This window comes from Xiphias gladius, chromosome 3 (assembly GCF_016859285.1).
Source record: "Xiphias gladius isolate SHS-SW01 ecotype Sanya breed wild chromosome 3, ASM1685928v1, whole genome shotgun sequence".
NCBI lineage: Eukaryota > Metazoa > Chordata > Actinopteri > Istiophoriformes > Xiphiidae > Xiphias > Xiphias gladius.
The window spans coordinates 9,365,819-9,380,502 of NC_053402.1; the positions used below are offsets into that span (position 1 = coordinate 9,365,819).

Consider the following 14,684-nt stretch of genomic DNA (forward strand, 5'->3'; position numbering starts at 1 on the left):
TGGGGCATTACTATTGACAATGATACTTTTGTATTTTTATGAATTAAATTTTAAATGCAGAACTTACTTGTGACGGAGTAATTCTACTCTAATACTATTGGTTTTACTTAAGTAAAAGATGTCTCCCCTTCACTGCAAACAATGATTTATATGCAGAGTAGGTTTGTCCTCTACTAAACTCCCTCTAGGCTTATTTCTAAACATACACTTAGGTCCAGGCATCACTTTTGAGGGGTTTGCTTAAATCTAATCCAGGTGAGATGCAACTGAAATGTACCAATCATATATAAAGGCGAAACTGATTTAATAAAATAAACACAAGGATTTGTTTGACGTTTTATGGACTTTATTATTTTACCTGTTTTCCCTCTCAGAATCAATGAATCTTCTTTATCTTAAAGGTAAAATACACCGGTTTCTGTCCACAGCCAACTCAAATCTAGTCTGTCTCTTCAGCTTTCTGTTTTGTTTACTATCATATACAAAATAAGAGTGTTGGCTATTTTCCATTGCTGTATATCTACTGTACAGTACTTTTCTTTTCATTTTAACTCCTCCTACTCAGTCTCTCCTCTGTCCAATCAGAAGCTTGTTTTACTTCTTAACGATCTGGATGACGTCCTCGTGCTCCATGATGTGTGTTAGGCCAACCCTCTGTGGGCTGTACTTGGTACTGGTTCCCTGGAAGACCAGAAGACAACATGGATCAGATCCAGACAAGAAGCGGTGTGTTTCAAAAGGTATTAAATCACTACATAGTGAACTGGATTTTGGGAGCTAATTTACCGATCAGTAACCGGTGCACTACAGTAACACTTTAATATAAAAAGGCATGATAACTACAGAATGAATTGAACAAGCTGTTCAACTGATGAAGCTGTAGCAATACTTGCATTTGTTTATGAAGTCTGAAAATGAAATATGTTCTCTCCCCTACATCTGCTCTACTCTGCTTCTCATGTATCATGCTACAGTAAACACAGCTTTAGCTCAAAGGAGGATTTCGGTTTAGGAAGTAAATTGAAAAAAGCACTGACAGTAGTGGGTGTTTCTGTCCAGCCTTTTTCACTTATACATCTAAATCAAAAGTTCCCCAATTATTAATTTCAGGAAATTATACATGATGTGTGCCAATGGAGACGAATCAAACTGTTAAGTTGGAAAGCTAGTTCCCAGGTTAAATTTGAAAATTATTACAAAGAGCAAACACAAAAAGTTTTTTCAAGAATTGTTTATATTATTTAATTGGTAGGGGAGCCTTCCTTATGTGCACAGTATTTTAATTTAGTTGTCTGTGGTTTTTAGAGCAAAAATTCTGACTCACCAACCACCGTTTAGCAGTGGCGTTTTTCAAAATAAGTGTTTTTTCTTTTGTCGAACTGAACAACAGCATACTAAACTGTGATTTCAAAACTGCATGAATTTTCTGCGCCATTGCAGCTCTAATGCCACCATTACAGGTACAGCAGTTCTGTACTGTATGCCTAACATACATTCATAGCATCCACAAATTGTCTTTGTTTATTCTTGTGCACAGGTCAACATCAAAGAGTCAGTTCAAACAGTTTATGGGACAAGAGGCAAATGAGTAAACTTTCAGAAGGTCACTTCTTCTGAAATCCTGAACTTACCCAAACGAGGGCATATTTGAACTGGCTGGCTAAGGTTCTGTGGATCCGATGGCACTGCAGGGAGAATGCAAAACATATGCAAATTCGTGCTCATTCATATAAACTCTACAAATAGATATGCTTAAGGCAGTCTTGTTAAGTATGTATATACGTTTTAAAATATTTCCTCTGGATATGAACAGTACATGCATGTGTGCATACAGTACACATGCGTTTCACGTACCACATGTTCTACACTTGCTCCTCTTCTCATGATGATAGCATCATTGAAGTCTGGACGCTCTAATGGAAAAAATAAGAAATGGATAAAAATTTAATTTAAAATCAATGTATTCACCTACATATGAGAGACTAATGAGTGAATGAGGGCAAATGAGAGTGCACCTCCTCTTTTCTTAGTATAAATGCAAATCAGAGCCAGGTATTCCCACAGCCTCTCCAAAAGGTAATCCAGGTTCAGCTTCATCCCACAACTGAAGCACATGTAAGCACAGGAAAGGGGGAAAGCAGTTTAACTCACTTACATACATATAGATAGTAAGATGACAACTTTCGCCCGGAACTAATGTTATTCACACACCTGATGACAACACTGTGAGATCTGCGAGCCAAGCGGTCCACTTCCTCAATGGAGATTTGGTCCACCTTATTGTACACCTGTAAATCACAAAAACAATATGAGGGAAAAGACTCCACACAAATGTACACAATTGGATACCCCCCCCAAAAAAGACATGTAATCAGGCAATTATAGTGATTTTCATGTTTTCACTTAATAAAAAAGTATATGGTTTTATATGGGTTGAAAAGAATTTTAGAAAACCATCATAATAAAATAATTTCAAAACGCCCATTTTAAATAAACTGTAAAAACTGACAGTGGTCACCCAAAACAAAAAAAAGAGGCTTCAAAACAGTTAAATTTTTAGAGGTACGAGGCTTTGACTCAACCTCCTGATGAGTATTGACATACATATAGGCAAGGCATGTAAACTCGGTTCCCAACGATGACATCAATGAACTCATCCGGTGTGCTGTCCTCCCTGAAGAGGACTTCAGCATTAAAGATTTCTGAGGAGAAGGGGTTAAAGAATACAACCAGATGCTACTGTGATTCATTAACGAGTCAAGTCCATACTGGGTAAAAAGCATAGGAGACACTGACACACGCTCTTTTGATTTCCACTGTGGCTCTGGGGTGAAATGCCAAAAGCTTTTTTTCACGACTTTCCATGCTTAAGTCACATGGCTTCCATGGTTTAAAACATGATATTCCTCTGGTTGCTGTTGTTGTTTTATAGTTCAAAATTAAAAGCTCTAAACATAAATAATCCAACTGAAAAAAACTTGTAAAACAAATTCTTGTAATGCTTGTAAAGCAAGCAATTTGTTAATTCCATGTTCCTCAACATAGCCCAAGTATTTTATCCACTGACTTCCCTGTCTGCACTACATCTCTACAATCCATGATCTCTCACAAATTCAATTACTGGCAGGAACCCTAGAGACAGAAGGAGAAAGGGAGAGACGGACAGTCACAGGGACAGGGATATCCTCCTCTGTCGCTGGCAGAATAAAGGATACTGTATTCGTGAAGGATGAGCTGAACAAGCTTCTCTGAGCAGTGGGTGAGAGGAACTGTGGAGTTGTAGGAGAGGCCGCCACCTTTCTTGGGCTACAGGGAGAGACAAAAAAAGGGCACATTTTGGTAAAAGTTTAATATGAGATTTCAAATATTCATTTCTGGAGGATGACAAGCTCGAGTGGATGTTTCACAAATTTTACTAGGGGGTTTTATTTTTTTGACTGTTGTGTGTTTGTTTGTCCATCCAACACAAAACTCAAAGGGTATTTTGGCGGTGATATGTGTAGGGTCACCCAGGAGATGATTTTCCCTTGAAAAACACTTTACATGGCATTGTATCTTGAAAACTAACAGCCAGATCCCCATGAAAGTAACCATTGCTGTTCATGGTCTCCTCATTCCAAATGTATGTAGTGACCCAAAGAGACGCAAAATGAGGAAGAAATGGAAACTGTACCTTGAAATAAATATTTGGTTTTGTCCTGTTGAGTCTGATGCCCACTGACTCCAACTCTTTTTCCAGAAGTGCTCTAGAAACATTAAAAAAAAAAAAAAAAAAAGTTGGGGGCAAGAATTAGTTGATGTAAAACTTTATACTCATATATCCCTGAAACCTTTTCTAACCACGTTGCTTACACACAGAGCCTCACACACCTCTGAACATCTCCTTTGGTGGCATCCAGCATCATTACGACGACGTCTGCAGTCCTGGCGACAGCAATGACCTGCCGACCTCTACCCTTACCTATAAAAAAGGTCAAAAGTCTGTATATCCCAATGGTTTGAAAGCTTGATCTTTTGTCTAAACTAGAGGAATCCTTGCTGCCATAATCAGTATTTCCATCACAAAGGCAATGTTCACCCCCCCAATGATTACCAATTTGTTAATCATTAATTAATAATTCTGATAAAATTAAACCATAACAATCAAACAGGTATCCTACAAAGCTGCAATTCCTGCTTGCTCAGGTTTCAGACAAAATACCACATGGAAGCTAGTCGTACCTTGGGCAGCACCCTCGATGATTCCTGGCAGATCTAGCAACTGGATGTTGGCCCCTTTGTACTGAAGAGCAACAAATAACAGCATCACTGTCACATCAAGTTTTCAATGACCGTTTTAATATTGCAAGTGAGAAGATATGTATTGAAGTGATTGTGTGTGTTCACCTCTATGACACCTGGTATGCAGGTGAGGGTGGTGAACTCGTAGGAAGCAGCTTCACTGGCCGTTGATGTCATCAAACTGAGGAAGGTGGACTGCAAGACACAACAGAGTTATATTAGAAAGAAAACATGGGTCACAGAGAGGAGAGGATATGTTAGACATTTCAGATCCGGACCCGGAACCAAAACCCATTACCCACCATGTTGACGTACCTTACCCACAGAGGGGAATCCGATAAGAGCAACACGAGCGTCTCCTGATTTCATGACATCGAAGCCCTCGCCTTTGGCCCCCGCCGACTTGGAGGGCTCCAGAAGCTGAGATCTGTATTTGGCTAGCTTGGCCTTGAGCAAACCCAGATGGTACTCCGTAGCTGAAGGAAAGAAAGGCAAAGGCAAAGGCAAAAAAAAAAAAAAAAAAAAAAAATGACTGAAGGGCCTATTAATGGAGGGTTGCTCGTTTAGCTGTAGTCACTGTCATCAAGCTTATTAGCGCGCTTCTCCTTGCGGTATCAAACAGTTACCACAAACACACACACACACACACACACACACACACACACACACACACACACACACACACACACAAACGCACGCACGCACACAGCTGGCTGCAAGTTCATCCATGATGTAGCTAACAGTTTGCCCTGAGACTGCCCTCTCTCACCTTTGTTTTTCTGTGTCCGAGAAATTTCTTTCTCTATTTCCGCGATTTTCTCCAAGATCCCCATAGCGGCGGCCCGGGTGTCGCTACAGCTACACTGTCAGGGAGAGAAGATAAAAAAAAAGAAAACACAAACGTGTCACTCCAGAGTTGTTAGCTCAGTTAGCCTCCCGGCTAACCGGCGCACAGTGGCACTAAATAGTTGGCATATCGCAACAAGGGGCAGGGAGTCAGCACACAGAGCTTTAAATGAGTATCCGCATAAAACACATGTTATGAAAAAAGCTTAAAATTTTGTAACATGATAGAAGTTTACACTTTGACAGAGGCTACACTCCGCGGCATGCACAGATAACCGACATCACCAACCGGAACACGTTCCGTGCCCGTGAAAGGTCCGGGGAAAACAAGGAAACCCACGCAGACGTAACTTTTGTCCTGTGTGTCTATATCTTAAACATCCGTTGTCGGGAAGTGTGCAGGTTAACCATGACAAAAGTACAATGTTAAACAGCGATAATGCGTCTGTTCCCAGATGGTGGGATTCCTGATGTGTGTCAATATCGCAGGTCAGTCGGTTATTAGCTAATGTAGAGAGCAAACATGGCTGCGCCCACAGGACCGAGAGAATCATCAGCCTCCAACCCGCCCGGCTTCAAAGCTTTTCCGTTTGCAATGGGTGGCAGACCACCGGAGGACAGCTCCGCTAAAGAGCCGGAGAAGACCGGGGAGGCGAAAAAGAAGCCATGCAGGGCTTGTACGGACTTTAAATCGTGGATGAAGCTCCAGAAGAAACAGTCGACAGCTGCTACACAGGTGACAAGAGGTCAAGGCAGGTTGGCAGGTTTTTTGGAGGATCTGTGGGAGTGTTACTTTCAATATCAGAAAGCTTCGCTTGACCAGATGATGATATATGATTTGATATGATTTGTGTCATTGTCACTGTCGCAGAGCTTTGGAGCTTTGTTTCAAAATTCGTCTGCTAAGAAAGGACGACATGGTTGTTACATCAGTCCTCATCCTGTAATGCCCAAGACCCTTGGCAACCATGTACAGAAAATTTGTGGTCTGCAAATTATTTTCTCGATTAAGTGACTAACTGTTTAGTCTATAAAATATCATAAAATTCCGAAAAAGATTACCATAGCTCACCAGAGCCTAAAGTGACATCTTCAAATGTCTTCTTTCTTTGTCCCACCAACAGTCCAAAACTCAAAGATACTTCATTTACCATCATATGGGGCCAGAAAAAGCAGCAAATCTTCACATTTGAGAAGCTGGATCCAGCAAATGTTTGGAATTGTTGTTTTGAAAAAATGACTGAAAACATTAATCGATTATCAAAATAGTTGCTGATCATTTTCTGTTGATCAGCTCATCGATTAATCAACTAACCTTTGCAGCTCTAAAAATTGGACTCCACATTTGGTCCAAACCTTTTAATGTCATAACTTATGTTAAATTTAATTTTATTCATTATTCTTATTTGATACTGTTCTCCAAGACCCTGGCTGTAGGTATGGATCATAAGGATATAAAGGGTGCTCTGACTTGCATATCGGACCACAGCCACAACCACAAATCAACTTAAACCACAATAAAGGACATAATGCAGTCGGCTGCCATGCCTGGGTCTATATGAATTACCAATTTATTGACTCCGCTGTGTGTGGCTCTATGTTTAAAAGTTTATTTTCATCCTCCACGAGGTCCGAGCTGCAGAGTCAGAGCCACAAGAAGACCCACAGTGTCCACTGGACCGGGAAGAGTTGGGACGCAACACCTGGTCCTTTCTGCATACCATGGCAGCGTATTACCCCGACCATCCATCTTCCACCCAGCAGCAAGAGATGGGGCAGTTCATCGACCTTTTCTCCAAGTTCTTCCCCTGCGATGAATGTGCAGAAGACCTCAGAGGAAGGTCAGACCACAGTGCTCCAATAGATTTGATACACAGTTACACATCAGGTTTTGCAGCATCTTAACTTGGATTACATTTGTCTAAAAGGCCCAAACTGAAAGGATCTTAGCAGTGATTTTGCATATTTTACTCCGTTATCGTCAAATCACATTACTGCTGACCAATGTGCCCCATGTTTTTAGGTTGATAAAGATGTATTTGTTCCTACTTTAACACAAGCAAGCAAGAAAATCTTCAGCTATCACATTTCCAAATTTTCTGAGATGCTGTCAGATACCATGAGGAGATTTTCAAGTGACATCATTCCCCCTCCACAGATTAAAAACCAATAACCCGGACACCAGCAGCCGCCATGCTCTCTCCCAGTGGCTCTGTCATCTCCATAATGACATCAACAAGCGCCTGGGGAAGCCTGAGTTTGACTGCTCCCGTGTGGATGAGAGGTGGAAAGATGGATGGAAAGATGGTTCCTGTGACTGAAGGATTGTGTCAGGAGAGTTGATGGGTGGGGGGACTTCGCCGAGACGGAAGAGGAGAAATTCAGAAGCTCACGTCACTGTCCATGTGATGAGAGATGTGTGATAAATGTCAAACGGCTTGTCTTGCTTTGTGGTTAGTTAACTTAACTGATCTGGTAATAAAACGTAAGGGTCCAAAACGATAAGTATTCCTCTCTGTTTCTCAAGTTAGGACTAAGACTCCTAGTAAAACATGGCAAAGTTTCACCGAACCTGTTGTTGTTTCAGGTTATTGAGGAGTTTTAAGTTTGGGATATAAATTCCACACGCAGTCTTTCGTGAATCTGAAAAAACATGCAGGGACACATGTTCTCAACAGTCTCTTAAAGATTTATTTGGTGTTTTACTGCTTTGCAGCATTACCAAGCAGATCTGTGTGCACACGGCATTGTTTTTTGTTTTTTTTGTTTTTTTTAACCTTGAGTTCCAGACTCAAGCTTGTGTTTTTGACCAGTTTATCTTTTGGATTGTCTTTTCAGGCACAACTGATTAAGTTATTTACAACTGGATTTAATGATGAAAAATGTGGTTTTCTGGTCTGTTATTAGTTGTGTTTTGTAGACCCAGAACATCCACTACAACACAGAATATTACATTTTTAAATGTGTGAAAACTATTTATTAAATAATTCTCATTATGTCGGTGATTAGAGATATTACTTATAAAATACTTAAACTAAATATGTCAGAGAAATATATATTTTTATATTTTCCATAGTAGTGATTACAGAATGTTTTTTCATTGCAATACCACACTTAGTTTGTGTGTTTGTGTGTGTTATGAGATACCTTACCTGCAGAGTATGTTAATTTATTTGCATCATTTAGTGCAAATAGTGAAATTACAAATTATATCATTCTATTTAAATCATTAAATGATCTTAGAAGTCAAAAATTACGTAAAAAATACCAATATTTTGTTAGTTACAGCTTCACAAAAGCGATCATTTACTTGTGTTTCTGTTTCACGTCAGTGTAAATTGTTTTTTGGATGTTGATCAGAAAAAATAGGCACTTTTGAAGACATCACTTTGGGCTTTGGTAAGATGTAATGGGCATTATTGTTATTATTATTATTGTTATTTTACACCTGTTAGTGGCAGCACCATGTGAAAACTTTTCTCCATAGTCAAGGGCCTTTGAGGCCGACACCTTAGCCATGTGACCCAATGTGTGTTATTAATAAACACTCTGATCATGAATGTTTTAATTAAGGAACCAGTAAAGGACACGCTTGGACACTCAAACCAGTTTAGTCCTCCACAGCTAATATTTGTTTTAGCGTTATCATGATCCTATAAAGGGTTTATGCAGGCTTATATAAACATCCACAAACAGCATTCCTCCTTAACCCTGGTTTGAATTACTACTTTTTCCATACCAGCATGTTTATATATGTGCTATTTTCTCCTTTCTCCTTTAGCATCTATGTTAAAATATTGAATTTTCATGTCACTGACCTCTAGTGGCGTGAGCCATGTATGCATGATATTGTATAACGCAGCTGCTTCAGCTGTCCATTTTCATCACGCAATTCATGGGATATCAATGGAAGTGATGCAACTGGTTTCACCATGGTATACACCGGTTAGCCACAACATTAAAACCGGCAACTGGTTCTAATGTTGTGGCTGATTGGTGTAGGACTACACTGTTGCTTTAATACTACCCACTGAACAGCAGTTAGTGTGAATGTTTCAGCTTTTCATTTCCCTCTAGGGAGGTTTTACATGCGTGTGTGGACTTTGTGTAGCAGAATTGTATTTAATTGACTGTTTATTTAATGTTTTACTCATTTTATTAATATTCAGAATATATGGATTGGCCTGTCAAGACAAGCCAACTTTATGTATATGGCTCAAAAAGACAAATTTAGCTCAATTAATCAACTTACAATACAATAACCTGCAACACCACATTGGTTCGTTTTATGTTGAGACAGTTTAGTGTTCAAGTAAATGGTCATTGTCTAGGCCGCATTAATAAGCAAATAGCCTATGATAAGTAACTTGTGACTATACTTTTTGGTGGTATTTGGCACAGCTGCCTCATCATGAGACTAGTTTCCGTGCCATCTTTAATAAAATTGGCGGCGATTGGGACTGATGGCCAATTCGGGCAGGGTTTTTTCATTCTGGATATTATGTGTCCTTGGAGCCTATGTTACTACATTTAGATTAGGTTACCTTTTATTGAACCTTTCGTAAAAAGTTCCAGGGCTGTATCTGCCAATTGAGGACAACGAGGCCATGTTCACTGTGTGAATTTTTTTGAATGTTTGGTGACCTCACATAATGCCCATCATAGCTCCATAGTCCATCGTCAACCTGAGTGGAGTAAAATCAGGAGGAATAGATCAAAACACGTATGTGGGTGTACAGGGCCTTTAAAAACTGGCTACAAGATTTATGCACTTTATATATGGACACAAGGCCCCTTTAAAAGAGAGACAGCCAAGTCAAGTCTGTTTTATTTTATATAGCCCAATATTCACACACAACGTCAGATGGGATAAGCTCTGCCCCTGCAACCCTCAAGAATAAGCAGGTATGTACGGCATAACTCATCCCACCACCCCCAAAAAAAATTACAAAGGTAATAATGCAGGCATTAAAGGGGCACATCACTGATTTATAGATAGGTTTCGAGGAGGACTTACGAGCGTGTGAAAACAGTTGTATGAGGTTGTTTGAGGCTCTGAGGGAAGGTTTCTAAAGTCTGCAAAAAAAAAAGGCCCTGATGACATCAAAGGGACGTCATCAAGGTTATCACAGATTGGGTTTGAGACTTTCATCAGAAAGTCTACACTATCATTAAGGGCAAGGCGTTTGAAACATGTAGATGATTACCATTTGGGGAGGGTCATGTCATTTTCCATTTAAACCGTAATTATGCACAGCTTTGTAGGAAAACCTGTTGTCTTCAACCTGCGACCTCTGAGTCAGAGATGTCAGGACCTTCTGACATCAACAATCTCTCCTACTTGGTGAAAAGAATTCCAGACATGTCAACAAACTGTTGGCAGAATGGCTGACAATGCGCCACCACTTGGAGTTACATCACAATGAAAACCAATATTAACACTAATACAATCAGTTCAGCGTATTTTATAGGAACTATACACTGTTTGTGTCTGGTTTCACTTGGTAACGAACTGCTACAAATGATACGTGACCCGGGAAAAAGTAGCTATTTTTGGCTATTTGTCTGATGTGAATACAAGGATAGCAGCAGGGCTAATCAGCGTGAAGCAATGCGTGAACACTCCCAAGTTGGAATGAGCGTTTTTCCTGTTCTTCCCATTCTGCCGACAATACTTTTATGTATCACAAGATTCCATCAACTGGCATTATGGGAAATGTAGGATCCATGTGTTTTTGGAGCTTGACCCATACCAGGGATTAAAAGTCAGGATATCTTGGCCTCTGCTGCTTTGAGTTTGACCATTCTTTTTTTCAGTGTGTCTCTTGCCAGTCGCCAAACGTTACGAAAGCACAGTACTAAATCGCTGGAGTAGCCCTTTAAGACCCCAAAACATTTGCTGTTAAATTTAGAAAATGAAAAATGTAAATGAGGCAACACAAGCCGGCAACAGCCTTGTTTTTTTGTGATATTGTTTTACTCCTAATCTCTTATGTTAGCTCCTATCATTTTAATACTTCTATAGGATATTTCATATTGATATGATATTATTAAAGTCTCTGTCATAGACAGCCTATCCCACCACGGTCTGTAGCGCGGGCACGATCGGTCTTGCACGCCCCCCCCCCTCCCCACCGATTCGCCGTGCCCGCGCGCCACTGGGTGCGCGCAGGACCCGTCCCTACAGCAGCGGAGCAGCAGCGCATCCATCCTGCCGTGGAGCCGGGAGCGTGGAGCCGCGAGGAGCGCACAGAGAGAGCGACAGAACATGGATGGAGTGGGATCGTTCGGAGCGGGCCGGGCCGGGTCCACCATCGACCCGATTACCTTCGCCAAACAGCCGCAGACCATCCTCAGAGTGCTGTCCTGGGTGAGAGCGGGTTTTTACGGTACTACTGTTTGTGTGTGTGTGTGTGTGTGTGTGTGTGTGAGAGAGTGAGAGAGAGGGAGAGGTGGGGGGTGTGGGGGGAGGTCTTCTCTGTTGTCGTTGCAGACCCGTGACGTGTTCTCACTGCAAATATAGACCCCCAGAAATCCACCGATAATTGATAAGCAGGGTGTGGAAATGGAAACCATGACTTGAGTGTGTAGTATTTGTGGGTGTATTTGTTCAGGGTGTAACCCAGGCCTGGTGGATATCTGACACCCTGACCATGACACTGAATCCACTACAGATGTTTACTGGGGCAGAAACCACTCTATCCTTTTTTTTTTTTTTTTTTTTTTATAAATCTTGCCTGCCAGTGGTCAATTAGCATGGTATAAGACGTGCTGTAGACCGGACCCGGACTGTGTAGAAGACGAGAAAGGCAGATCCATATTCAGATTCTTCAGCCTCCTCGTTCCCGTTGTTCCCGGCAATTATTACTGTATTTTGCTTTTCTGAAAGAGAACTGCACCACTGACCATGCATACCCACTTCATTTCTCATCCCGATCGCGTTATCAGTTAATGATTTTGCTGCTTTACCCTAAACGGTCGTCGTCCGTCATCTCACCTGCGATTGGTCCGTGAACATCATTGCGCACGCAGGGCAACGGAGACGCGTCGTGGCCTGGCGGTTGATGTAACACCGTCACCTTTGGGTGACACGGAGAAGGTCCTCCTTACCGGTGCAGAGGTCTCTGAAACACGCGGAGGAGAGCTCTGTCCGAGAGCGAGAAATGCGTGCGAATGATTTCATCCTACTGAGTTTCTGGTTCCGTGCCTGCGGTTGAATTACATACATGATCTGGGCTCAAATAGCCCGCATCAGTCATTTTAAAAACCGTTTCGGCTGATGTTCTTCAAATTTTAACTGACCATTTTGTTGTTTGGGGGGTGCAGTTTTCCCCATCGCTGCCTCAAAACGTCGATTGTGGTTCATCACATCTTGGTGTTTATTGTACAGCGACACTAAGTTACATTACAATAAGCAATCGCTAGAACACAACAATCAGATTGCTGATACTGGTGTGCCAGTGCATAAGAACCATTTCACTGTTGTAACTGATCGAGCGGGAGCTTTTTATGCTACTTTATGCACAGCTAGGTAGTTTAGTCCAGTGGTTCCCGGCCTAGGGGAAGTATGAAGTAGCATAAAATGGAAATGAGTAAATTGTACTTCAGTACACGATTAAGCAAATGCACTTCAATGGAGGTTAGTACCATAAAATTAACCAGAAATCCACTGCCACTTTGTCCATTGTGGGGATACTCTCACTTTTTTGACTGGAAAAAAAAAATAATTTACATTGTTCTAATATTGCTAAAGCTGCAGCTCTCTGCATCTCTACATCATACCAGAGCGGATGTTTACTAGAAAATCAAAGTATAAAGCAAATGAGGACAGTAGAGGGAACGTGAACCGTACAAAAAGTGAATTGCAAATGAGATTGATCAAATATGACAATGTCAAAATAGTCAGTCGTGGAATTTCCCTTCAAACTGAGCTAAAAACTGTATTTCCTCAAGTTTTCCTACACCCACTCACGGCACAAATGTTCTCATGTTTTTTAAAATCACGCAAAGAGATAGTTTCTCCTTCCATTTGGAGCCGCAGCACTTTGATACACGAGCAGCTTTATCATTCTGATTCATTAAAAGCACCAGATCCGAGCATCTGCTCTGATTATATCCACACACGTGATTAGTTTAAAATATGGACCTGACATTATCCTATTGTGTGTACCTCCGCCATCATATGACCCAAACCCCCAAGTGTGAGGGCATTTGTGTGTGTGCGTGTCACATGGCCCTATTCTGCCATGAAGTGTGAGTCAGCTGATCAGTGTCATTGTGAGAGTCCAGAACAGAGGGAAGGAGCAAGACAGAGAATAGTTCTAGAGAGTTCAGATGTAAAGCGGGGTGTTACTGATAACACAACATGGGATGGACTAATGGTGGGAAAAGGTGTTATAGCATGAGCTATGGCAACCTTTATGACACTTCCTCTTTTCGTATACACACTGCCTCAGGACCCTGTGATTCTTAAGGGGAAATGAAGCATCCACCTCTTCAGTCAGAGAGAAACAGGAAATTAGGTTAATGCTTTTGGTCCGAGCACGCTCAGAGACACTCTCTAGTAGTGTTTCCACAATCCTGTTCCCAGTGAGCCTGCAACAATGTTTTGTGCTTGTCAAAGGGAGGTGATTGTTGGGGATTGTTTAAGCATAAATTTGTCTGATAATATCCCTCTGTCTTTCTTTCTTCTGCTTTTACCTACCAATCTGCATTCTTGTGTTGTTCCCTCATTCCTTTTTCTCTCTCCCTTGTCTCCACCCACTCTTCTTCCGTTCCCGTCCACAGATATTTTCCCTGGTGGTCTTTGCCTCCATCGTGAACGAGGGTTATGTCAACATAGGCAGCGAGCGTCTCTACTGTGTCTTCAATAAGAATGCCGATGCCTGTAACTACGGTGTGTTCGTGGGCCTGGTGGGCCTGCTGGCGTGCTCCTTTTTCTTCCTACTCGACTACAAGTTCTCCTCCATCAGCTCCGTCAAAGACAGGAAGAAGGCGGTAATGCTTGAGATCGGCTTCTCAGGTGAGGAGGCAACCGTGTGCAGTCGTATTTACTGAAACGTGCAAACAGAGTTGACAGAAACTCTATTTCCAGTTTTTTGACAATTTTTTTTTACAACTTTCCAAGAGTCAGGGAGTACATTTTGCACATTTCATAGTTAGCCTGTGATTTGTCAAATGGCCAGGAGCACTGTGGATGTTCTTTTACAGTGGGAGTGGGCTTTATACATTCAGTGAGTATACTATAGAGACACATAAGCCATAAAAGGTGTCATTGTTAACGCTTGATCAGGTTGAAAGGCAGGATTCAAAAGGCTGGATTTCCCCAAAATACCAAAATTGAGCCTGACTAGCCCAATGCTTTGTTTCTGATGATGCTTTCCTGCATCACAAGAGAACAAGCCTGTAGTAAACCTATAAACGGACATAAAAAGGTGTTAGAGAAATGAAAATATTTTTGATTTCTAAAGGGAACAAAGAACAGCTTCAGGTGGCTTGGAGTTGAAAAAAAAACAACACCTGTAGTTCCTTTTTTTTTTTTGCCTCCTGTTTCTAAA

General features: G+C 41.3%; 3 protein-coding genes across 4 annotated transcripts; 2 read left to right on the top strand and 1 right to left on the bottom strand.

Annotated features, from left to right (window-relative positions):
* Positions 1–330: 330 nt before the first annotated feature.
* Positions 331–5,530, bottom strand: drg2 (developmentally regulated GTP binding protein 2). 2 transcript variants are annotated; one of them, XM_040123650.1, is made up of 14 exons: positions 5,417–5,530; positions 5,051–5,144; positions 4,597–4,757; positions 4,387–4,476; positions 4,222–4,282; positions 3,871–3,961; positions 3,674–3,746; positions 3,216–3,306; positions 2,605–2,702; positions 2,212–2,288; positions 2,016–2,104; positions 1,855–1,913; positions 1,632–1,685; positions 331–681 (listed from the first exon to the last, which is right to left on the bottom strand). In XM_040123650.1, exons 2-14 carry the CDS (start codon positions 5,112–5,114, stop codon positions 595–597), a joined length of 1,095 nt encoding a protein of 364 aa, XP_039979584.1. In that variant the 5' UTR covers positions 5,115–5,144; positions 5,417–5,530; the 3' UTR covers positions 331–594. The 2 variants fall into 2 exon arrangements, with proteins under 2 accessions (XP_039979584.1, XP_039979583.1); XM_040123649.1 differs by having other exon boundaries at positions 5,364–5,478.
* Positions 5,531–5,626: 96 nt separating this feature from the next.
* Positions 5,627–8,687, top strand: gfer (growth factor, augmenter of liver regeneration (ERV1 homolog, S. cerevisiae)). Its single transcript, XM_040123651.1, has 3 exons — positions 5,627–5,863; positions 6,757–6,968; positions 7,286–8,687. The coding sequence occupies exons 1-3, from the start codon at positions 5,651–5,653 to the stop codon at positions 7,446–7,448; spliced, it is 588 nt and encodes a 195-aa protein (XP_039979585.1). The 5' UTR covers positions 5,627–5,650; the 3' UTR covers positions 7,449–8,687.
* Positions 8,688–10,376: 1,689 nt separating this feature from the next.
* On the top strand, positions 10,377–14,184 carry syngr3a (synaptogyrin 3a). Its single transcript, XM_040117042.1, is given in 4 exon segments — positions 10,377–10,434; positions 11,222–11,322; positions 11,324–11,497; positions 13,915–14,184. Coding segments are annotated over 4 exon segments (603 nt in total).
* Positions 14,185–14,684: the final 500 nt, after the last annotated feature.

Coding starts and splice junctions, on each gene's coding strand:
- drg2 (XM_040123650.1), bottom strand. CDS start 5,114: ATGGGGATCTTGGAGAAAATCGCGGAAATAGAGAAAGAAATTTCTCGG. Junction 3,962..4,221: donor CATCGAGGGTGCTGCCCAAG/GTACGACTAGCT, acceptor CCTTTTTTATAG/GTAAGGGTAGAGGTCGGCAG. Junction 3,747..3,870: donor ACCAAAGGAGATGTTCAGAG/GTGTGTGAGGCT, acceptor TAATGTTTCTAG/AGCACTTCTGGAAAAAGAGT.
- gfer (XM_040123651.1), top strand. CDS start 5,651: ATGGCTGCGCCCACAGGACCGAGAGAATCATCAGCCTCCAACCCGCCC. Junction 5,864..6,756: donor AGTCGACAGCTGCTACACAG/GTGACAAGAGGT, acceptor ATCCTCCACGAG/GTCCGAGCTGCAGAGTCAGA. Junction 6,969..7,285: donor GCAGAAGACCTCAGAGGAAG/GTCAGACCACAG, acceptor CCCCCTCCACAG/ATTAAAAACCAATAACCCGG.